The sequence below is a fragment of the Acanthochromis polyacanthus genome, chromosome 1 (assembly GCF_021347895.1).
Source record: "Acanthochromis polyacanthus isolate Apoly-LR-REF ecotype Palm Island chromosome 1, KAUST_Apoly_ChrSc, whole genome shotgun sequence".
In the NCBI taxonomy this organism is placed as follows: Eukaryota; Metazoa; Chordata; class Actinopteri; family Pomacentridae; genus Acanthochromis; species Acanthochromis polyacanthus.
In genome coordinates, this window is record NC_067113.1 from 13,359,278 (window position 1) to 13,382,828 (window position 23,551).

The 23,551-nt window shown below is 41.2% G+C and overlaps 1 protein-coding gene across 2 annotated transcripts; it reads right to left on the reverse strand.

Moving 5' to 3' along the window:
• Positions 1-2,241: 2,241 nt before the first annotated feature.
• Positions 2,242-22,989, reverse strand: sertad4 (SERTA domain containing 4). Of its 2 annotated transcripts, none has more exons than XM_022217628.2 (4): positions 22,465-22,989; positions 8,465-8,637; positions 7,071-7,192; positions 2,242-6,527 (listed from the first exon to the last, which is right to left on the reverse strand). In XM_022217628.2, exons 2-4 carry the CDS (start codon positions 8,616-8,618, stop codon positions 5,646-5,648), a joined length of 1,158 nt encoding a protein of 385 aa, XP_022073320.1. In that variant the 5' UTR covers positions 8,619-8,637; positions 22,465-22,989; the 3' UTR covers positions 2,242-5,645. The 2 variants fall into 2 exon arrangements, with proteins under 2 accessions (XP_022073320.1, XP_022073321.1); XM_022217629.2 differs by having other exon boundaries at positions 7,071-7,189; positions 22,465-22,984.
• Between the last annotated feature and the right edge of the window lie 562 nt (positions 22,990-23,551).

Consider the following 23,551-nt stretch of genomic DNA (forward strand, 5'->3'; position numbering starts at 1 on the left):
AACGTTTAGTTAAAGGTGAGTAAACATTGATATATATTCCTAGTAAGGATCAATAAAGTATATATTCTGTTCTAAAAGCGTCAATAAAAGGTTGAAATAACCTCAAGTAATTGACTAACTATAAAATAATGAATGTCAAAGATCAAAGGCTAAAAGTACAAGATAAATGGGTGAACCTTCTAGCCTGTGCTATTCCTAGAAATGCCCTAGACCCCTCTCGTGCCCATTCCCGTCTGCTTTTTTTTACTAGCTGGACAACATAGCAGAAGTGAAATAAGCTATCCTCACCTAGTCTGAACTCTTCCACCTTGTAACTGCTGAGCACTGATGACAGTCTCAAAAACACAGGTTCAGACTTTGGGGTTTCAGACGTCACAAATATAAGAAAATCAGTCCTGTCAGCTTGCAGTTGGGTCTTTCTGTCTATATTCTCCCTCAGTATGTTTAACTGAATACCTCCTACTTAACAACTTGGCATTATGTAGCTTGTAGTAGTTTGACCAGAGTTGTTGGTGAACCTCTGTGCTCAAGCTGCTGTGACTGGGGAGGGGTAGATGGAGACCTATAGATTTATATTTTAGCTATTTTTTCTTAGTACAGGATTGTATATTTATATTTCATAGAAAAAAACTTAAATCTTCTGTATTTCATTACTTTTATATTACTCTGCAGCATCACCTGAGATGTAGTGTCCTATAATTGCTAGTTAATATAACAATAAACCATACGTGTGCTGACATAGCAGCACAAATAAGGTGAGAACAGATAACATTTTATTAGTCTCAAAGGAAATTATTGTGATTCCATCCCCACTAAGGAGGACATACACATACTCTTTCTTTCTTGCTCTTTAATAAAGTATTACCAGAAGGCCAACAGCAAAGTTGGTGAAAACCAGCCCAAAAATGGTAAAAACAAGGCTCAACTGTATGTCTAAGAGAATCAAGGTGTAGTGGCAGTAGGCTATAGCGCCCCAAATTTCTGAGCATTATGTTACATTTTCAAATGTAAACATACGAAAGCAGAAAGGTGCACGCCAATGCAGATATATGAGAGTATATCTGCCAGGCTGTTAAAGATACATGAAACCAATAAGGTTGGGAACCACTGTATACACCTTAAACATATTTGTGTAAGTATTTAAAAAAAATCAGATTTTGTCGGCACCCCAGTGTATTTCTTATGTTTGATAGTCACTTATATAAGTTCTCCAGACACTGACTTATGGAAAAATCTAAAGTGACAGTGTTTGTGACAGTCAGTCCAATAAGAGCAAAATGCTGCAAAATGAGAGAAAGTAATACTGAGGGATCTGAGGTGGAAGCGGAGAAGGATGGGGGTAGGCTGAGCGGCAGGATCCACACACCCCTGCGGCAGAAGTGTCGTGAAAAGATGATCTTCCATCCTCACCTCGCAGCAGAGCTGTCAAGATGTTCAGACCCGTGATTTAACCTCCCCACTTCACACTGTTACATCCTACTGCCACACACTCAAAACACATGCACCACCCCCACCACCACACACACACACACACACACACACACACACACACACACACACACACACACACACACACACACACACACACACACACACACACACACACACACACACACACACACACACACACACACACACACAGCGAAATACACTACAATGGCTGAGCTGGTTTCAAGCAATCTGAAGCAATGTCATAGACAACCTGCACAGTATTAGAAATAATCCAGTAATTAGGGCACATGCACAGAGTACCATTACTGCATCAAAGGAATGTTTAACTTAAAGCCCATAAAGCCAGTGGATGACTACTACATATGCACATGCTGGATTATTCCAGCAGATAGGGCATTTTTAGCTGCTGCAACAAGAAGTAATCTTGATTGTGGAAATGTATATTTTGAATTTGTCTCTGGCTTATCTCTGGGTTGTAATGGATGCAGGTGGATGGGTCTGTTTTATGTTACATGCAGTGAATATTGCAAGGACAATAGATCTGCCAGGGAGCGCAGGGAGGAGTGTGGAGGTGACTGCACTGAGCGTAATGTCAAAAAGATTAACATGAATTGAACGGCAAAGTGACACCTGAGAGACATTTGGTGAGCGCAGTATGCTGCGGCACTGCACTCCACTGAACAGCAGACAGGATGGCAAGCAATTCAATAAGCAGACACGCATCCCACCGCATTGTGTTTAAACGCTGCAAAGATCAACACGGTTGCAAAGGAATAAAAGAAGAAGCAATGTTTTCTCAACATCTCTTTTACTGATCTTTACACTTGTCACAGAACATCACATGAAATTATCAGAGCAGACTTGCTCTTTTGTTTTTAATAACAGACAATGCAGTTACATGTTCTCGTCTCAGGAACAGATATTGCTTTGTCAAATTCTTTCATTCTTTAAGAAATACTACCGATAACGTCTTGGTTTAATCATTTAGGGTTTGGAGAAAATAAATGAAACAGGCTCAACTCGTGTAGTTGTAGTCACTGATGTCATTACAATTTTGTACATCAGAAAATGGGTAGGACAAAGAATGATTTCACCTAACAGACAGCCAAGCCCATCCATCCAAATGACTTGGGCCTTAAGCTACGACACAAGAAAGAAAATACAACAATAGCACAGAGTCTTCCCATTTTTTTTTTAACAACTTTGGTTTGGGTTTGTCATCATGTAATCTTCAGAAGTCCCAAACGAGACACAGCAACAAATAATTCACTGATCATGCCATCAAAAAGGCTCGTAAAGATAAGAACTGGTTTGGTACTGGATCTGTCTTTGAATGGTTTGGGATATTGTATTTGAGTCTCACATATATAGTCACCAGTTTATACATAAACAGGCTGGTAATGTTCTGCAGTCATTATTTTTAAATTATGCTTGATTCTAGACACTTAAAATGTAAGAAACCTCAGGCCAGTTACACAGGTGGGACTATAGAGGCAGAGGATACTGTGATAGTTAAAGACACATATTTTAGGAAATACTTGTATTGGCTTTGTTTAGGTGAGATGATGTTAATGTCATGATCGTGTCTGTCAGCAGTCATTGAGCTTAGCGTAGCATTAAACCTAAGCATAGAAACATAGAAAATGATCATGACAATTGGGGTCATTCAATCAAGACATTTACGAAATAATTAGGCACAAACCTAAGCCAGATTCTTTGTTTATTAGACCCTCCAGAAAAACGCGATTATGCGATCGCATGAATTCCTGCATTAATCACCAAAATGCCGCTGATTATGCGGGGGTCAATTATTTCCCAAAAAAACGCATAATCCCCGCAAAACAGCGCATAATTCCCGCAAGAATCTCACATTTCCACGAAAAAAAAAGAGAAATATGCGGGTCCCGCTTGATTTCACAATTTCCGCATAAAATGAGAAAAAAATGAGTTGTGAGTTTTTATGTGACGCCCGGCCTGACGTTATCAGTTCGCGCATTCACACACACACACACTAGAAGCACGAGCTGATGCGGAGCGCAGCACCAGTGTTGCCAACTTAGCGACTTTCTCGCTAAATCTAACGACTTTTCAAAGCTCCTCGCGACTTTTTTTGTCAAAAGCGACTAGCGACAAATCCAGCGACTGTTTCTGCCGTTTTGGAGACTGACAGGAAAACTCGGATCATTCTGCAGTCACTGTCCTCAACAAGCAACAGGTGCTGCTGTGAGCTTCTCCCCCTCCCAAAGCACAGGCTGTCAGTCCAGTAACCCCGCAGCAGTCCCAGTGTCTGATTAGAGGACACATCCCTCCATGGCCAGACGGCAGGTGAATCGCGCATATTTTTGCATATTTCACAACTATTCGCGTACTTTGCAACTTTCCGCAATTTCCCCGCATAAAATGGCATAAAAACCCCGCATATTCATTCGCATAATCAAGGATTTTAGCCCGCATAAACAAGGATTTTTGTCCGCGTTTTTCTGGAGGGTCTAGTTTATGTTCGCTGTCACACAGCTGTTGTGAGCTTGACTAATTTTCTTTATAGATGCAGCATTATGAATCAATAATTGATTGATAACACAAAATTGAGTTCAGCAGTCTCTTGTCGTCTGCTGAAAGTATTATTTTAGTCAATGCACAGATGATGCAGGTTATAAAAGTGGGTTATAAAAGTTATGTTCTCGTCATTCCCATCTTTTGCTAAATCATAACCTTTTGCCAGAGGTCATGAAAAGTCACACAAAACTTTGTTATGGTGGCCTTTGTTATGGTCACCAAAAATGCTCTCTGTTTGCCGACACAAACTTGCCCATCTCCTCTGGTCACTAAACGTCAAGACCAGACCACAACCATGCACTACAGCTCATCTAAAATACATAAAGTGTGAATTAATTAGTTATGCTGTCAGGTATTGGCAGATACAAAATACAAAATGACTCTGATTGGACAGACAGCAAAATGATGCCTCGGTCAATTTTTAAATTGAATGCAGGATCTGGTTAGATGGTTTTAAATTCATGTCATTTTTGGTCAACCTTCATCAATGACAGAGCAGCCAAACCACAACAAGCCTTTTCCAGTTAAATCTAATGAACATAAATGAGGTTCTTGACACATTTAGCTTTTCAAGGCTTTAACATCTGTCCTTAAAGTTGCCTGCAAGTTTGTGCTTTGTCAAGACAGAAAGTGCTAGAAAACATGCATTCTGAAGTAAAAACAAACACTTTTTGGGTGTGAAAATTTAGTTTGCTCTCAGTTCTTAGCCATTTTGAAGAATCCCTGCATTTAACTACATGCCTGTGTCCTGCTTTAGTCAAACGGAATGCGAGATAGCTATTTAGTAACAAGAACAATTACATTAACACACAATATACATGTATCTAGAAAAACACTAAGGCACTTTAAATTGTGATTTAACAATGTTCATGATTGTGTTGTCTTAAAGTAATTTGAAGTATACACATTGTGCTGCTGCTGCAGCACAGTCGCTTGCCATTGCCTGAGACAGCGTCAGAATCAACAGGCACACATAATTCTGTGTAACCCCTGTTTAATAATAAAAAGAACAGCCTAAAATCAAGTTTTAAAATGCTACATATATCTTGCAAACACACACACACACACACACACACACATACACACACACACACACACACACACACACACACACACACACACACACACACACACACACACACACACACACACACACACACACACACACACACACACACAGAAACACGCACTCCACCACCCATTATTTCATAGGCTTGTTTAGGGTCCTGAAATGAGACCGTTGCACCAATATAAAGCCCCTATTGAGACCTTTTGTGCTGTGGGGCTTGAAAATGGTCTATGAGACAGTGCAATAGCAAGCTTCACTTCACCTTTGGGATCTAAGATCCCACCATATATGACCTTAGTCTTTATAATTGTTTGAGAAATGTGTTCAGTACCAACAGGGGCCAAGAAGTAACTGCTTTTTCTTCATCTACCAATAGAGCTGTGTCTGTGTGCCACCCTGGAGTATAATAGACCGTTAAAATAAAGTTGACTTGGCATTACTATATTATAGGTAGCTTACATCTTAATCTGCTAAGAGGTAAAATAATCTTCAACTGATGGCAGTTGTTGTCATCATTACATTTCATTCTAACAGACTTAGAATGTTAGTAATTTTACAGAAAGCACAGTTATTGTCTATGAGCCCTGCGGTGCCAAAAGCTAAATTTGTGGAACTCTCTCTCTGAGGAACTAGAGTCCCACTGACAAGGTCTCACAACCTGCTCCTCTTCCTCCTCCTCATCCTCGTCCTCTTCTTCTTCCTCTTGCTCTCCCTCCTCCTCCTCTACTCTATCTGTCATGCAGCTGTCCTCTGTCCTCACATGCGCATGACCCAGCAAGGTCCTAGTCCTACTTTTCTGGCTTGATTTGTCCTTAACATTAGCAGAAGGCCCTGCTTGTCTTCTTTCATCATCTTCTTCCTCCTCCTCTTCCTCTCTCTCTTCTTCTTCTTCATGTTCCTCCTCTTCAATATCTTCCTCCTCCTCATCATGATCATCTACAGCCACTCTCAGCCCTAACTTACTCTGGCTAGCCAGCTGAAAAAAGGAGGAGGAGTGTGGTGTGGATGGGCAGGTAGAGAGTGCTGCATCATACATGGAGAACGGGAGGTGGAGGTAGTGTCCTGCAGCAGCCGCTGCTGCGTAAATGCAGCAGCATGTCTGGGCACAGTCAGGGCGTACATCCCCCTGACTTCCGCGGACCATTCGGAAACGCTTGCGAAATGGCGGTCCAGCCTGAGGCGCTAAGCAAATCCGGGTGGGTATAGCTCTGTGGAGTGCCTGGTGGGTGGGGTTGGTGCTGGGTGGGAGGACACAGGGGCCAGTGGCAAACGCTGGGTTGGGTGGGAAGCACCAGTCGGTGCTCTGGAGCAGGATTTCAGCTCGCAGACGACGAAGGAGGTTGTTAACAAGGACCGAGCGTCGGAGAAATGCTTCTGGGTCATCGATGAATCGCATTTTCTCCAGAGAGAGGCGCAGCACATGGGCACGCTCCTCCAGAACTGGTGCAACCTGAAGGACAGCATCCTGTTAGATCTAAATGTATATCACTTGACTTCATCAGTTCAAAAACACAAAGTCGAACAGAGTCAACCTAGTCAAACTTGCATTACATAATTAGGATTGTATCTGTTTTAAATAAGTAAATGAGCAGTATTTACACCCTCTTTCAAATGATGTTCAGTGTTCAGCAAAGTTATTCAAACCCTAATTTGCAGGTCCTCACTTCACAATAACTACATGTGCAAACAGAGACAGGTGCATATAATTAACTATGCTTGAGTATAACCAAAGTCTTTATATGCAAATCTTGCCAATGAGCAGCAATACTGGTAGCACTGCGAGACAGATATTTTGAGCTAACAAGTTTAGGCTAATACCTAAATAAATGATAAAAGAGTCATAACTGCAATGTCAATGCTCACTTGAATATAAAAACTGCATGTATAGAATGAGCAGTCAAATCTGATAAAAAAATACTTAAAACATTTGCAAAAACTGTGTGCAGTTAGAATTTGGAATGTGGTGTCAATATGGGAATGTGTCAATACTTACAGTCTGACAGTATGTCCTGAAACTGAAGGGAGGCTCTTCATCATCATCAACAAACTTCCTCTTGAAGTATGCAATTCTTGACACTGAAACATGATCAGGAACTCGTCTACAAGAAGGTTCTGCTTAGAGAGAGAGAGAACAGTACCATAAATCAACTGCACTGTTGGACGATGTACTGTTATCATTACTAATGTGTGCTGTATGTGCTGTACAGGTTGGATTGAGTATATGTATAATAAAACTGACTTTGGTGACACTTAACAACATCAAATTACTGTCTCCTATATCAAGGCCTTAAGTCACTAAAAGTAAAACTGTAATAAAGAACCAAAACTCTGTTTTGCATGAACGTCTGGTATAAGGTGCTTGGAGTCCTGCTTTGTAAGCATCTATGTGACTACAGTAAAATTAGTACAATGGTTAAAAAAAAGTTTGAAATCTTATTTAACTGATCAGCGCACATGTCACTGACAGATACTGAGCTGTCTGGTAAGTGTTGTACAAAAATGTTAATATGGTGCTGATAGTGAGAACAGCCTAAATAAATGTCATGCACTAATAAAAGAAGATAATACTTCTGTCTCATCAGTTAACTGTTAAGCCTCATTTCCACACAGATATATGCAGGTCAACTGTCATAAACTCCACTGAACGTTTCCCTGGGTTATGAAAGTTGGAAAGTCACATTAGCTAAAAGGATGACAGGCTACTGCTAGTTGCTTGACTACATTGTCAGTCAAATTGTTTAATTTTATAATAAAAACCAAATCCATTTAGCTAGTACATAGTGCATAGTGGTTCATACATCATTTAACAACTGGATCCACACCTGTGAGGCCAGCCTGCTGATTTATTTCTCACTGTGTATAATTGGTCCTATTTTCAACATATTCAAGAAAAGTAGATGGCACTAGACTGATAAAATTTGTCTCTCTGTCATGGCTTTGTGGAAGTTCATATCCAATTATTATATGGGATTATGGACACTACACAAAACCAGGTGTTAAGCTTGGTATACTGTAACCCTGAGATTTCTAAGTCACTTAAAATTTTCTTTTTAAACTTAGCTCAATTTAAATGGCCATTTAATTACTGCAAATGTAATGGAAGTAAGAAGCACATATTGCCAACCTGCCACCATATTAACTAGCTGATTCCTCCATACTAACAGCATCTGCTGCACACTCCCATAAATGGCACTGCATGCTTAACTACACTGAAATATTACATGTTGGCACATAGAGAGCATGTTGCCTACATGTGCCTTGGGCAGACGGGTCCAATCACCATGTCTAATGTTGTTAAAGAACTGTTTGAAGTGAGCTTGCTTTTACTCAAAAACATATAATTCAACAAATTCAAATAAATGACTAAATGAATATTTGTGTTTATACCTTGTGTAAATTGCCCTTCGGAGCTGCATGGCGGGGCAGGGTTAGACAGGCAGGTCTTAGTACAGCGCTCTGATTCCCATATGGGCTGGTATGCGGAGAGCGGAGGGTCTCCCTCTGGGTCCAGGAAAGGATTCATGGACAAAACAAGGGTCATCTCTCTCTCTGATTCAGCTCTGGGGAAAAAAAAAAAACAGACAGAGTGAAAGTCAGTACAATCAAGTATTCAGCTGAGTTTCCTATCAAAAAGTATTATTACATCATTATAATTGAGGAAACAGAATAATAAACTGAAGTAACTTTAGTTTATTCAATCAATGCTCTAGCAACTATTAGTGTGTAGTTCAGTACCAGTTCGGAAATGTTGATGCACATTACCAATAAACGGTTTATTTCCATAAATTTCACTAGTATTCTGCATATGCTCTACTAACGATGCATTAAATGTTAACAAGCTGTTTATCTGATACTGGCGAATGATCTGATTTTGCATAGAGGAGTAACCAGCTTCTGTTCAAGCTGCATGGCAAATGTGAGCGACAATAATGGTGAGCACTGAAACTGGGCAGATGGTTGGCAGCTCTGTTATATGCACGGTTGTGTAAAGCGAGGGACACAGATGGAGAAATGACACCCACTCACACCATGAAAACCCTATTGATTAGTTGTTGGAGAGTTAGCGAGATGCTTGACACCAATTTGTTCGGTGAAATGGATCCCACACATGGAATCACACTGGGAAGCTTGTGTCAACAGCATGATAATGTAGGAAGCAAAGGAGATGATGTGCACAGTGCCAGCGGGTCCAGTACACAGGGCAAACAACTTGGCAGAAGGATTCTAATGAGCAGTGTCTATTTGATTTTAATTAACGTAGAGTTTTGTCAATTTCCAGAGAAAACAAAGAAACTATTTAAAGCCATAGCACCTTATGTTTCAAATGAAAGTGATGGATATAAGAAGAAACATGAGTGAGACACATTAGTTGGCAGCGAGCAGCGCTAACCTGCCAACTGAGCTTTTTCAGTCTGAAAACAGAGGCCTACTGTGAAGACACTGAGGGGCCTCTGAGCCAAAGTCTGTCCATGATTCTGTGAATCCGCCGAGGGAAACTGTATCGTCCTTTTGATCACAGTGAATGGCTGTCATTGGGTCGGCTGTTGATTTCCCCCCTTCATGCAGAATGCAAAGCCCGCTGTGAAAAGCATCAGCAGCCTGACCTCCTTGCTGCCACCTTTCCTCCTCAAAGCTTCTCCTGCCGCTCCTCTACCTGCTTGCATGAACACATATCATCGCCCACAAACCATCTTGACAGACCAAACTGAGGTGAGCCTCACCCCTGTTGGGTAGCTGATTAAAATGTCTGCTTCAATAAGCTCTCGGTTTTGCTTGGCTGAACAGTTTTATTTCTATGTGCTGCTTTTCTAGTGTTTGCCTTTAACTGACTCATCAGACACACCTAAAGCCGGCGAAACATCACCTCAGGCAGCACAGCGCTCACCAATCCGATCTCTCCAGCCCCAGGGAGTAATGGATTACACACAACAACATTACATTTTGTATTTTTTAGGGATATAGCAGACATGCTTTAAGATCAAGGCAACATCAAGGCTACTCCTGCATCTCTGCAGTTGTTGCACCAATCTGACAGTGTTGTACATTTTATCCTCCATCTTATCTTCACTCATGAACAAGAACCCCTGGGATCTGTGACTTACGAAGGTGAAAGGAATCACATGTTGCAGGGATTGTAGGAGCTGCTCTGTCAGGGAAATATCCAGTGGGGTCTCCCATAACCTATGTAAGGGACAGACGTCAAGCTAGAGCACATTTTCAGGAAATTCAAATGATGAAACTAAAAATAAGTTGGAATTCCTGCCTTGCTATATGCAGAAAATTAATGACATAAAAAAACTACAAATATCTAAAAATAGGAAAAGCTTTCACAGTAAAAACATGCCAAAACCTTTGACAGTCTGTTAGTTTATATTATCGCTGCATGTCACCCAACACTACTGATATCATCAGGGAACAGTTAGCTCACACAGATTTGGAGTTAATTCACAAATCTGTTTAACAGCGCTGCATTGGTGGGTGTAGCCCTGACAACATGATGGGACCTTCTCAAAAGTGTATTTGGGTGCAAGTGGAGACTTTGGTGGACCAATCCTAGTTTACAAAGCCTAGCATTAGGAATATGAAACACAATCACTCAGAGCTCAAGTCACAACAACTAGATATTGCTGGTCTCATCTCTACTCAAGGAGTTGGATTTATGATATGCTGGTCGGCTTTCAGCCGTTTCAGAATACCTACTCACAATAGTTTCACTAGTCAGGGTGAGGAGCAAGATGTGCTCAAGTGTATGAATGGTATGAAAGGAGGGGGGATTCAGACGCCGATCGATGATCAGACAAGCACTTTGTTAGAAGCCTACTGATGCCTTTAAGGCATTTTGCAGGCATGAGGATGCTCCCAAGTCATCATTTGACATCCTGTCTTTGCAGTTGGCAACAGGTCAAGTACATAGTCAGCAATCAGCTTCCAAAAAGATGAGACTTTGGGTGAATGAGGGTGTGCAGATATATTTATGCCACTCCATAAAGAGTATCTCTGGTAGCTTTAAGCTACCAGAGATAGCTTAAAGCTATCTCTGGTACAATGCATCAAATGGAAACATTTATGTTTAATATTGTACATGGTCCCTTCTTAAATAAACTCATAATAATAATAATAAAGAGTACAATGATAAAGCAGTTAGTGCACTTGCTTATTTGCTTGTCTCACTTTGCATCTGTAAGCAATTATTATAACAAATTACTGATTTTGCATTTCAGGCTTACTATATTTATTTTGTCATTGATATTTGGTAGTTGTTTTTGTTAACAAAAAAGACTTATTGGCTGTTGTTGGTGGGAAGCTGGTGAGCAATCACATTCTGCATGGCTACGATGCTGACTGTTACTGGTTAGTGGGAACCTGTGCAGAAGTGAAGGGGATCTAGGAACAAAGAAGCAGCTGGTGACTGCATGCGTATCATATCATGTGTATGTGTAGGAGACACATTACTGTCTACGCTTGCCTCAGGCCAACACTGTGAGGTAACAGTGACAGTGAGAGTAGCACACGGGGGATACTCTTTGATATTCCAGGGAAAAAAGACACAAATTACAATTTACTTCAACACTACAGCAGCTTATTCTGTCATGTCGACGTCAGTGGAAAAATTAGAGGGAGATTCCAGCTGAAAAAGGTTAGTGTGTCTCCTGCGGCTCACCTCTTCTAGTTTTACATACTGACAGATTATACCCATTTTTCATTACCATATTATAATATTACTATATTATGTTGTCAGTGTCAAATCACACTTCTGTAAGCTAAAATCTGCTGCTGAGGGCTCCGCCACCTGAGTACCACCAGCTAGGGCCAATTATGTCACTGTTATTGAGCACTAGTTCCACGGTTAATTAGCAGCTTTAGCCTTTCTCATCTCTCCACCCCAAGCTGCTTTCCTACCCTAAGCTATTTTACTCTCCATCACCTCTCCTCACCGCTGCTGTTGCTACGTTTGCTCGGGCACAAAGAAACAAGCATGCCATCACTCCTTCTGCCCTCCGTAGGGACCTCCATCTCGACATCCCCCCCTCCCTCCCTTACTGTCTCTTTCATCCCCGAGACTCCATCCTTCTCTCGCTCGCTCTCTCTCTGACATCTTTTCAACAGCGGTCACAGTTGACAGCTCTCTGAACCAGGGGGGTGAAAAAAAAACAATGAGAATACAGACAGAGCAGCTTCCCTCCATGTACAGCAATACTTCCTGTTCTTCAAAGAAAAGGAGGAGGAGGAGGAGGAGGAGGGAAACAGTGTGAATAAGTGTGTGTGCTTCTGTGAAAGAGGGAGGAAGAAATGGAGGATTGAGAAATAAAAACAAGGAATGAGGAGGGAAGAAGCTCCCGGGGTGGAGTTGGGGGGTTGTGAGGATCATCCCTTTCTTTCTCCCCTCTCTGTGTTTCTGTCTGCATCTCGCGGGGATGTGAGACTGACTGAAAGCAAAGGCAGACTGCGAGTGTGTGATTGTGTCTAACAAACTGTGTATTTGAGGAAAAAAACCCTGTAAGTACATGTGTGTGTGCTTCACCTCTGTTCAGTCCCATCTCCTCTGGCTTCATCCCTCTTATCTTCCCTCTCTCGCAGCTTCCCTAACTCTGTCTGACTCTCTATCTCGCCTTCTTTTTCATTACACCCTTTGATGATGAGAAGTTAATTGCGGTGCCAGAGCACGAGACAAACCGTGGGAGGGAAACAGAGAGCAATACAGAATAGGAAGAAAGAACGGGGAAAGATGGAGGGGGGAGACAGAGGGAGGGCTGAAGGAGAGAGGGATAGATGGAATGAGTCAGGGAACGAAAGATAAGTGCCTTAGGAGCCTTGTCATGAGTGGAGACAGATCGCCCGCAGGGATGATTTCTGCTGCTGTGATTGACTCACTCCCTCCAGCGCTGAGACAGACAGGCGAACACACACTCAGACATGCACAGCTTGTTGTGTCCTGAAATATTTTGGTAGGAAAGTCAACCAAGGCCACGACAGTCAACCGAGGTGCTCCGACACACAAATACACTGTAGGTGTTCATTTATCTTAATCACACAGCATAATAACTGCTGTTTCTGGCAGCCGAAGATTTTAATAGTTGGTTCAGATCAAATTTTGGAGCTATGTAAGTAGTAACCTTTGCATACAGTCCTGCGCAACTGTTTTAGGCACTGTGATTGTTTAGACTGTTACCCATCACACAATGCTATTAGGAGGCGCCTGATTCGTCCCAAACCTATTCTGCAACATGCAGCCAGAATCATGACAAACTATCTTCAGCCAAAACAAAGAGTTCAACAGATGGTGTGGCCCCACAGTGTCCTGATCTTAACATCATGAATTCAGTCTGGGTCACATGATGACACAATAGGAACTGAGACAGCCTAAATCCACAGAGCAACTACAGCAAGTTCTCCCAAATGATGGAACAACCTACCTGCCAAGTACATTGAAAACAGTGCATAAATGTGCCTTTTATTTAAAGCACCTTCACTTTACTTGTAGCATCTAAACCTTTTGCAAGGTACTGTAAATGAATTGTACATAAACTAAGTCAACTTTGCATACATTTTGTAATTCATTCAAAAACTAATCTAAGGGAAAGTTTTGTGAAAAGGCAGCAAATCTCTGGTGTTCCACACTCAAACGACTTAACTTTAAAAAATATTTTTACCCTGTGAAGGATTACTTCTTCACAAATAAAAAAGTTCCTCTTGAAATATGTCCTTTACTATGGTGATTTTCACCATTTTTGGAATGTGACTTTAATGTGCCCGTGGCGTTTTGAAATCAATAGCAGTGCTGCATAGTGAGGGTCGATTAACAGTATTCTACAAAGATGCAAAGTAACACCCCAACAAAGGCAGGTGTAGACAAGAACACCAGCACACAAACATGAATATGAACAATAAAGCATTTAAATAAAGCATTTCTTCGATTTGCACATATTGACTTTTGGCAAGGAACACTAAATGTAAACTAAACCTTTGTTCATGACAAAACTGAACTCCTGCACCTGTAAAGCAAAGCCCTGTCGATCCAGCAAGACTTCTATAGCGCCCACAGACATAAAGATGTAAAACCTATACATTATTTCACAATAAAAAGAAATAATGTCATCAGTTTTCAATTTGAGAGCCCACGGTGATGTCTTCAATTTGCATGTTTTATTTGACCTGTAGCTCAGAGCAAAGGCGAGCAGCAAATTCTCTCATTTCAGAACTTGCAACCAACCAGTGTTTTACACTTTTGCTTGAAGATTAAGAAAAGGTTAGAAAGTCATAAAATAATTGCTAATTATTCCCCTAATCACTGCTACTCTAAGAAGGTCAGATAAAACAGATGTGCAGTAGAAACCTGTTTTCTAACCCCTCTTCTTATACATTGAATCCACTGTGACGATTTATGCATAAAGTTGTAAGTGAGCAGTTTTAACTAATCTTGCTGTATATTAATTTCTAAAATCTAAAGCCTTACAATGAAGCTGCATTCTATTTAGACCTCCTTGTCCCTATTAAACATTGTACACTTTTTCATATTTGTGCACACATTCTTTTGCTGCATGCCTTAGAGGAGGACTAGCTCCAACAGCCGCTCTTGTTTTTACGTTTTATTTGCACAAAGTATCAGTAACAGAGTTTTATGATGAAAGAGGTGCTGTTTGTGGTCGCAGGCATTCATGATATTCAGCAAGAGAAACTACAACCCTCTGCTAACAGTGCATTCACATATTTTCTTGGCTTGTTATCTGCATTTTGCTAGTTGTGGCTTTTTAGGAGGGTTTCTGAGCTCCATGTACTTGCCCTCACAGCACACTTAATAAAACACATTGAAAGAAAAACTGATATTTAAGCCCAACTTGAGGGAAGAATCTGAGGGTCTATGGAACAAGCCTCTAATAAACTTGCTGCTCACAAAGTATTTTTCTCAGCGACCTCAAAAATGCTAATCGATCCAGCATGTGTTTGACAGAATGTGTGCTGTATCACTGTGTGTGTGTGTGTGTGTGTATAAAGTGTTTACTCCCTGTTCTTTTGGCCAGGTTTTTACTAAGTATTTCCGAGCCTTGGGGGAAAAGATAGCAGTGAAAAGATGTCTGTGGTTTCAACATCAAAATAGAGCCGGACAGCCTGAAGAGTGTCTTCACAGTGTACACAAGCATGCAATGTGTCATGACTTCACTGCGCAGAATCCAGCAGATAAACTGTGGAACAGGGAATTCTGCAGAAGACATGAGTGTGCTGGTAAGATTTTTTTCCTGCCATATTCCGTTACCTCAAATGACAAACGCACCCTGTGCAACACAAACTCTACAACTTCTGACAATGTGCACTTTAGAATTTCACATCATACTGCTGTCATACATGTTCTATGGCTCTGTATCTGTGGATAAGGCTGCGTTATTGTTACACAAACTTATCTGGCGCAACACCGTAATCCCAATTACGTGTTTCTGTGTAATACTAGGCCTTTCATGTTGCAGTAAAATTAGCAGCAGCTTGTAACAATGTACGAATGCAATCAACAAATATTAAATGACTGGACTACAGTTTCCACACTTATGTTGAGCTGGACTATTCTCTTCCATTTGGTTTACTTGTCCAAAAAAATGGACTATGTAACAATTCAGTAATACTACTAGGATTAACTGGGATTGTTTGGGATTATTTGCCAAATCCTACTAAACACCATACCAGATTTTCCACCTAATGATCCAAATATAAACCAGTTCTGAATTTTCCGACGTGTTTTGATCATGAAGTGGCCAATTTGCTGGTGCAGGCTGGCAGCTCAGAGAAGTGAAATGTATTAAACATACACCGTATAAAGCCTTGGGAAGGGCGCTGACAGTAACCTTGTGCATATGTACAAAGCAAGACAAATCCTCTTCATAACTCATTCTTGACAGTGTCAGCTCTTGTCAGTGTCAGCCTCGCGTATGTCAGTACTTTCTCCTGTACAGACACATGCAGGTGTGTGTGTGTGTAGTGACAGTTTGTGTGGTGGACCAAATCTAAGCGACACATCTCCACAGTGGGAAGATAAGTGGGTGTAACCCTGAAAGAGCTGCCTGTGGTTGCATTGACGGGAGTCTCAACAGCAAGCTTCCTCAGAGCTCTGTGATCTCACGGCAGGCACTTTGAACCTCGCAGGAAGAGGGAAACTTGAGTGCTGGCACTGCCTTCACGGCTCCCCTGCATTTCTTTTTAGTTTGATGCCTACTGCCTCTGCTCGCACACAAACAACGAATGCTGATGTGATTTGACAGGGATAGGGCTACTGAAATGTGTCACACGTGGAGAACCTGTTGTGTCTTTCTAGTGTTACCTGGTCACCTGCATCATTTCGATGTTTAGCCTTTTAAATCCTCTCCTCTCTCTTGCATTACATGCATCTTCAACAAGAAAACTACAATGGATGTCAGCACAAGCAATGCAATGACAATGGTGCAAAAACTAGCAGCAGGTGAGAAATCCTGCTGGTGACACAAAACAAATGAAAGTGTGGTCTGGTCGGTAATTATACAATTATGGAAACAGAAATATATAGAAGTGCAGAAATGATTAAGAACACACACACAGTCATTTTCAAACAGTACAACTGCTAGCAGTGATTTTGCAGTGTATTAAGTGCATTTTCAGCCATCTGCTTATATGTAAGAAAATGTCAAAATACTGCATCAAAACACTTTGCACTAGGCTGAGGTGGGAGAGGTGGTTTGTCAATAAAAAGAAAATGTGGCAAAGTGCAATGGAAACATACTGTACATGAAGCACGTATAGCGACGCTGAAGAGATGCAAAATGTAAAGCGTCAGATAAGTAATGAGAAGTATGTAAGGTTGTCTGCTGGAAATCACTAGTATGATCAAATTCTAACTTTTCTGCAACATAACTAAAGCAAACGCCCCGAAGTTTACTGCACAGTATGCTACCATATGTGCATAAAAAAGTATCGGCATTCATGACTTGTCAGAATAGTGCTTTATGTTTTATTTTATCAACTTCATCATAATAAATGTATTTTGTGCAATATTTCGAACTTTTATTGCTCATATTATCTTCACTACCTTCTGATTTTGTGTTGTGTTATTCAGTTCTGTTTTGTTGTTGCAATAGACTCTTTTTTTTGTTTGTTTTTAACTAGGGGTGGCATGGCTCAGTGGGTAGAGTGGCCGTCTTGTAACTGGAAAGTTGCCGGTTCGATCCTCGGCCTGTCGAGCTCATGTCGAGGTGTCCCTGAGCAAGACACCGAACCCCTAATTGCTCCTGATGGGTTGTGGTTAGCACCTTGCATGGCAGCTCCCGCCGTGTGTGTGAATGGGTGAATGTGATGTATCTTGTAAAGTGCTTTGGGTACCTTGCAGGTGGAAAAGCGCTATATAAATACAGACCATTTACCATTTCAGAATTATAGACTGAGTTTGATGTCCTCAAATTTGCAGAGAGCAAACAAAAGTACCACGTTTCTATCTGGTCTGCCGCATTGCCTGATGTTTGGTAACTTTATTGGCACTGAAGTGGAGGATTTGCACTACCAACTGCTTATCTTGTTGCAGTCACCTCTTAATATTTGTAACAATGGCTGGAATCATTTGTTCGCATTTTGGCAGATTTTCTAATTTGGGCTAAATTGGAATAGAAACCTGCAACTGTAGGACTGCTCTTATATGTTCTACATCTGCGAGTGTGCAAGGGTTTGCAAGGGTCAATGTGCAGCTCAGAATCAGTGTCTGCACAGACAAACTGCTCTACAAGGAGAAATTCTGCATGTGCTCGGTAGTGTTCATGCATGGAATACATAGATACTGTGTGGAAGTCTGTTAAGTCAGCTGTAACATGGTTCGTCTCAGCAGAAGAAAAAAAACATTTTGTTCGTGTGATGTTACTACATCCTCCTTATGGACTATTGGTGGTGGTGTCTTTTCTAATTTTTGTAATACTATGGGGTTTACTAGAGCTACTTTACTGTAACAATAGCCCATCCCATCTTTGTAAAATTTACTAAGGTAATTGTTGGGGGTCAATCACACAATTTATGCAGTTCACCTGCTAATTAGGCAACTCAGCAATGAGTCAGGAAGTTAACTGAGAAAAATGTTAAGCTCGTGATGTTTAGGACAAAAACATCAGGAGATGTGAAGACACGCAGATATTCAACTCACAGGACTAAGTGTGCAAACAGATATTGTAATATATACGGTAGGTGTTTGCAGTAGACTCCCTATAAACTAGCATAAGAGATATTTGTTTAGGAAACGATAAACAGAACTGAAATTAAGCATTTTAAATAACTCCTCTGGCATCTGAACTTCCGAAGCATCTCTGACATAAAACTGGTTCCTGATACCCAAGCCCCCTTTTAATTCACATCTAAAGTCCAGCACTACCATGTCAAATGAAAACTGAAAATACAGTTTACAGAAATGAGATGCAGAAGTTTCAGTTTATCATAAAGTTTATTGTTATTTCAGATCCTGACACAATCCACCTACAAGGTAAAAGCAGCAGGTTACTACCAGCAGGCTGAAAGTGGACTAATGACTAATAAACTGTACTGTAGGTGCGAATATCATCTGATGCTGATCAACATACTGCAGTTGAGAACTCTAAGCCAACCTACAGCCCACTTCTTCTCAATAGAAGCTACATCCCATCAATTTGCCTGTTGGAGTGGAGGCGGAGAGTGTGCAAGTGCTGGCATCAGAGGGCGAAGCACACAGCAAGAGAGAACAGATAGAGAATAGATAATAGGTTTCATGACATCAAGTTCTCCTTCAGAACAGCAACAACATGCCACTGTATGCAATAAATCAAAACTGAGACTCTCAAATAGAAAGCAATTAGCCCCCTGCTAGTAAAGTAGACCACAGTCACACAGAAACACTAAGACCAGCCACGCCGAATAAATCAGAGAGAAAATCTGCAGAAGCTTTGTAGAGGCATGTTCAAAAAGTAAATCAGAGGCAAAAGAGAACGTGTTCTTTGATATCAATAATACTGTGATGATTAGTTGTGAGTAACAACCAGGGCAGCGGCTAGCAATTATTTTCATGATCGATTACTCTGCTGATTATTTTTTCAAATACATTTTTAGTTGTTTGGTCAATAAAGTGTCAGAAAATGATGGAAAATGTTGAATGGTGTTTCCTATAGCCCAACATGAAATCTTGTTTTGTTCACAACCCAAAGGTATTCAGTTTAAAGAGAGAAAAAGAAAGAATCCAGGAAATATTCACATTTAAAAAGCAGAGAATTTTGATATTTGATTAAAAAAAAAAAAGATCAAACATGCCAATCAATTATCAGAATATTTAGCAATTAATTTATTAATATCAATTAGTCATGGCAGTTCTCAAAAGATGCCATAATTCAAGGCATTTTGAATGAGGCTCGATTAATTCACTCAGTGGAATATCTCTAGGCCCAAGGAAAACAACAAGCACATTTACATTATCTTATTCATGTTTCTTCAGACTTTGGCAGCTGAGTTTATGAAATTACATATATATTGGATGTTGAGCTTCTATAACCTACTGTAGAACAAGAATTCGAAAAACATTGGCATTTGTTGGCAGAAACATTCAATATCAACATTCTTGTCTGGTGGCAGGTTTGTTTCAAGGACAAAACAACAGCGAGCCAAGCAGCTGCCTCCTTTGCTGTTCCACTCTTATGCTGTGTTATGTTAGTATTTCCTTTCCTTTTCTCTTTTTTCCCCCCCTTTCTGGGTTGCATCTTTGATTGTGCTTGTGCCAGCTTGCAGCCTGTCAGGAGTTATCACAGGGCCGTCTCGGCCGCGGTGGCGTGACTAAGCTGGGTTCAGGGCCCTCGGGGGTTTCGCCCGGCGCTCTTCTTGCTGAGTGGTGACACATGTGTTGTGACAGGGCAGCTGCATTATGGACTATCTGGGGATGGCTTGTTGTGGCTGTGAGGGTTAACAGGCCAGAGCTCTGTGGATACGTCACTGCCGCTGCTCCCAGAGGTGGATGCAGCACATTTAAGACACACAAGGGCATCGGTGTGCACTTATTTATGAAGAAAACAAAACAGCTTGTTGCATTATAGTATGATGTCAATCCCTTTTTTGCTACTGGCAAAGAAGGCATAGATTTTAATGTTTTTAAATATTAGTATGAAACTGAAGGTCATTCTCAAAGCTGATGAAAGGGGACGAAAATCCTTCACAATTGCACATGTGTTAGCACTTATGATAAGTGATAAACTACTTTTACTTTCAGGAATGTGAGGCATTTTGAACCAGTGTTTGTACATGTGGCATTAATTCTGTCTTGTCTAAATAAATGAATGTTCCAGTGCAGGTCTAAATTCATCACAGACACATACAGTAAAGCACTGAAAGAAATCTTTTGGAAAACACTTTTTTGAAAATAACTACAGGATTTTTACGTGGAGGACCTCAGATCGTAAATGCAACTCTTTTTTTATGTGGAGGTGAAGTCATGAGGTCTTTGCTATAAATAAAAGTCATGTCACACCTTCCTCTAATTTTACACTTGTGCAGAAACAAACGAGCGTTATCCTTCCCTCCTAAGTTGTTCACCGTAGTTGTGTGTCATTCTGGAGCACAAAGGCGTATTCATGATGGGGAAGCAGTGCCTGAGGGGGGAAAAAAGAAGTCTGGGGCTACACCCTGCGGTCCTGACACACATACACACAGAAAAACACACACTGAAGCAGCTCAACTTGTCTTGGTTGGGACCATTTACACAAAACAGAGCAGAGAAAGAGACGGACAAAGGAGATGATGTGAACACAACCAGCTATCATCACCAATGACATGGCTTTACCATTGTATTTGCAGACTTTCCTTTGCAGTGTAGGACAGATCCTTCACTACAGCTGCTTTTTTCTGCTCCTTTTTTTTTGGCAAATTACAAATCATTACAGGTCTGTGTGTTACCCACACACTTCAAATGCTGTTAATTCTATGCTTGGCAACATGTCCGTTGAAAGGCAGGCTTTAAAAATGTACTGGATCTCCTTCAGCATAGACTACATGTCTGCTAAGAGCCATGTTTTGAAATGCTGCTCCAGATGTGAGTCTCTACGCCCCGCTGAGAGAGATGAATGGCTGGGGGGGCTGCAGGCTACCTACAGGTTCACATCCTTAATGAGCAGAAGAGTCTGCTGAGAGCAAGATATTATTGATAGCGCCGCGACAGAGCTGGAAGAGGGAGAGCGCAGCAAGGGCTTTTGATAAAGAAGATGGGGTGGAGGGCTTTGGCAGGCGGCAAAGAGAAGGAATCTGGCATCGGACTTGCCCGAGATAGATGCCAGGAAGCTGTCCACCATGCTACAAAGCCAGAATGCTTCCTCTTGTTACAACCACTCCTCTCTGGTCTGCGAGTTCTGAGCTGGATGTTCCTCCCTGTTGCGTGCCTCACTATATTCCACATAACACACTTTTCCCTCCAAGGGAAACAAATAGCAAAGGTGGAATTCCTGGCAAGTGACTCCGGATGTTGTTGGCATTGAGTGGAGGTGAAGCGCATCCAACCCTATGACCAGCTCAAAGTCTTTATTTCACCAAAAGAGCATATACAGAAGGGACATGGTGTTCATTTCTGGCCCTCACTCCATGCTGATATATTTTTTAATTCTTTCTGAGGCTAACAGGGTGTTAACAGTCCACCCTTAGTGGAGTGGATGCTTGTGACACTAAGCCTAAGAAAGCACAGAAATGACATCAAGGAGACATCAGAAGCTCGGAATTCAGCAAAATCGCCTAAAAGCCCTTCCTTTCACAAGGCAGCAGTAATACAGGCAACCGCCACTTCAGGATTTGCAGCCAAGAGCAGTCGCCACAAAATAATGAAGTGAGGCTGGATGGATGCCAGGAGGGTGGCTGGTTATGTCAGCCTGCATAATGTGTTAGACCAGGGTCTCTGTCATGTCATACTAGTGAGCAATTGACTGCCCTAATTCTTATTAATCCTGCGCTAGCAGATCTAATCAGTCTACTACAGGTCTATCCAACAGTTCGGTCAACATCCAGCAAATTAAACACTTTGACTGGACTGAAACAATGAAGACATTTCTTTAATAAAATGTTAAATTCCACATGAAATTGTGTTATAGCCTATTCATACAGTCACTTGTCATTTAGCTTACTTGAAATTTACAACTTACATGTAGTTCACTAAAATAACATAAATAACCTTTCAAGTTACTGTTTTCTTCAGTGCAACCTTGACAAACAATAGTGGAAAAGCAGGAGTGAATGGCATGTTAAGTGCGGGCGTCAACAAGGTGTAAACATTTGCCAAAATAGTCATAGTCATATTATTTTTTGAACAATGTAACAAACTAGCAAAAAGCAGATGTAAAACATGTAAAAAAATCAATATAAACATGTTTAGATATGTAGCTAAGCGGACGTTAGCTCACCTGACTTGAATTGTTTGGACCTCGTCCTCGGCTCCACACTTGCTTTGTGATATCGATTGAAATCCAAGGTGCGCTGGTGACAATTGAAAACTCCTTTGAATAAATACTACGTGTCCTCCGGCGGCTCTAATTTCACTCTGCCGGGAGACAAACGAGCCACTGGGGCGGGTTAAAGTCGACTTATATAATTACCAGTTAATTAGCTTCTTGTCTACATACTAATCACTAAGCGCGCGTTTCTTTCACTACACCCCACGCGAAGCATCCCCACGCGCTCGGCTCGGTGGCAGATGTTGACAGCTGTTGTGGATCTCTGTTGTGGTTCTCTGTTGTCTGGAGCTGAGCCTCGGTTCTCCGTCTGCTACTCCGTCCACGGCGCTGATCCTCGCTGAGGCTCCGCGGTGACACTTGATGCGAATGTGCGGCGGAGAAAACAACAGCAGCGTCGCAGCTCCATTCCCTCCAGTCAACTGCTGCTGAGAGCTTCAGGGCCGCCTCGGACTTTTCAGCACTCTCCTGGTCTGCGCCTTTGTGAGGGCATCTGTTGACTGAGGCATCCATTGAACCTGACATTTGTGTTCATTATTGACAGATTTGCCAGTAGTCGTTGAGCAGAAAATGGTCCATTGCTATCCCAGTGACTAAGATGATAACCAAACGCAGTCTAAAGTGTAATGATATTGTATGTATGAGGAAAATCACAACATTTTAGGGGATAAACTTCACCATAAAAATGTTTTGGCTGCTCATTCAAAATCAATACAAAAACAGAAAACGACATTATTAAAATTCTTAAGCCCTTGCACTGGCTTTCACTTAAACATAGAATTGAGTTTAAGGCATTTTTGGCATTTAGTCATGATGCTGCTTACTGCTGGGACCTGCTCCTTTTAAAATCTAAGTTTGTGGCAGATGCAACAATTTCCAAAAGTAAGCTAAACACAGGCCTGAACATTTATTCTGCACTTTTATTCACTTTGTTTTAAATTAAATTAAAAAAACATATTTTTAAAAGAGCAAAATCTTGTAACAAGAGTGGCAGAAAAATATGTCCTTGAAAAAGCATAAATTATGCTGAAATATTTTT

Excerpts from the sequence above, each read along its gene's own strand:
- sertad4 (XM_022217628.2), bottom strand. The coding sequence starts at position 8,618 with ATGACCCTTGTTTTGTCCATGAATCCTTTCCTGGACCCAGAGGGAGAC. Across the intron at positions 7,193-8,464 it reads CGAAGGGCAATTTACACAAG|CAGAACCTTCTTGTAGACGA; the intron begins GTATAAACACAA and ends TCTCTCTCTAAG. Across the intron at positions 6,528-7,070 it reads TCAGGACATACTGTCAGACT|GTTGCACCAGTTCTGGAGGA; the intron begins GTAAGTATTGAC and ends GCTGTCCTTCAG.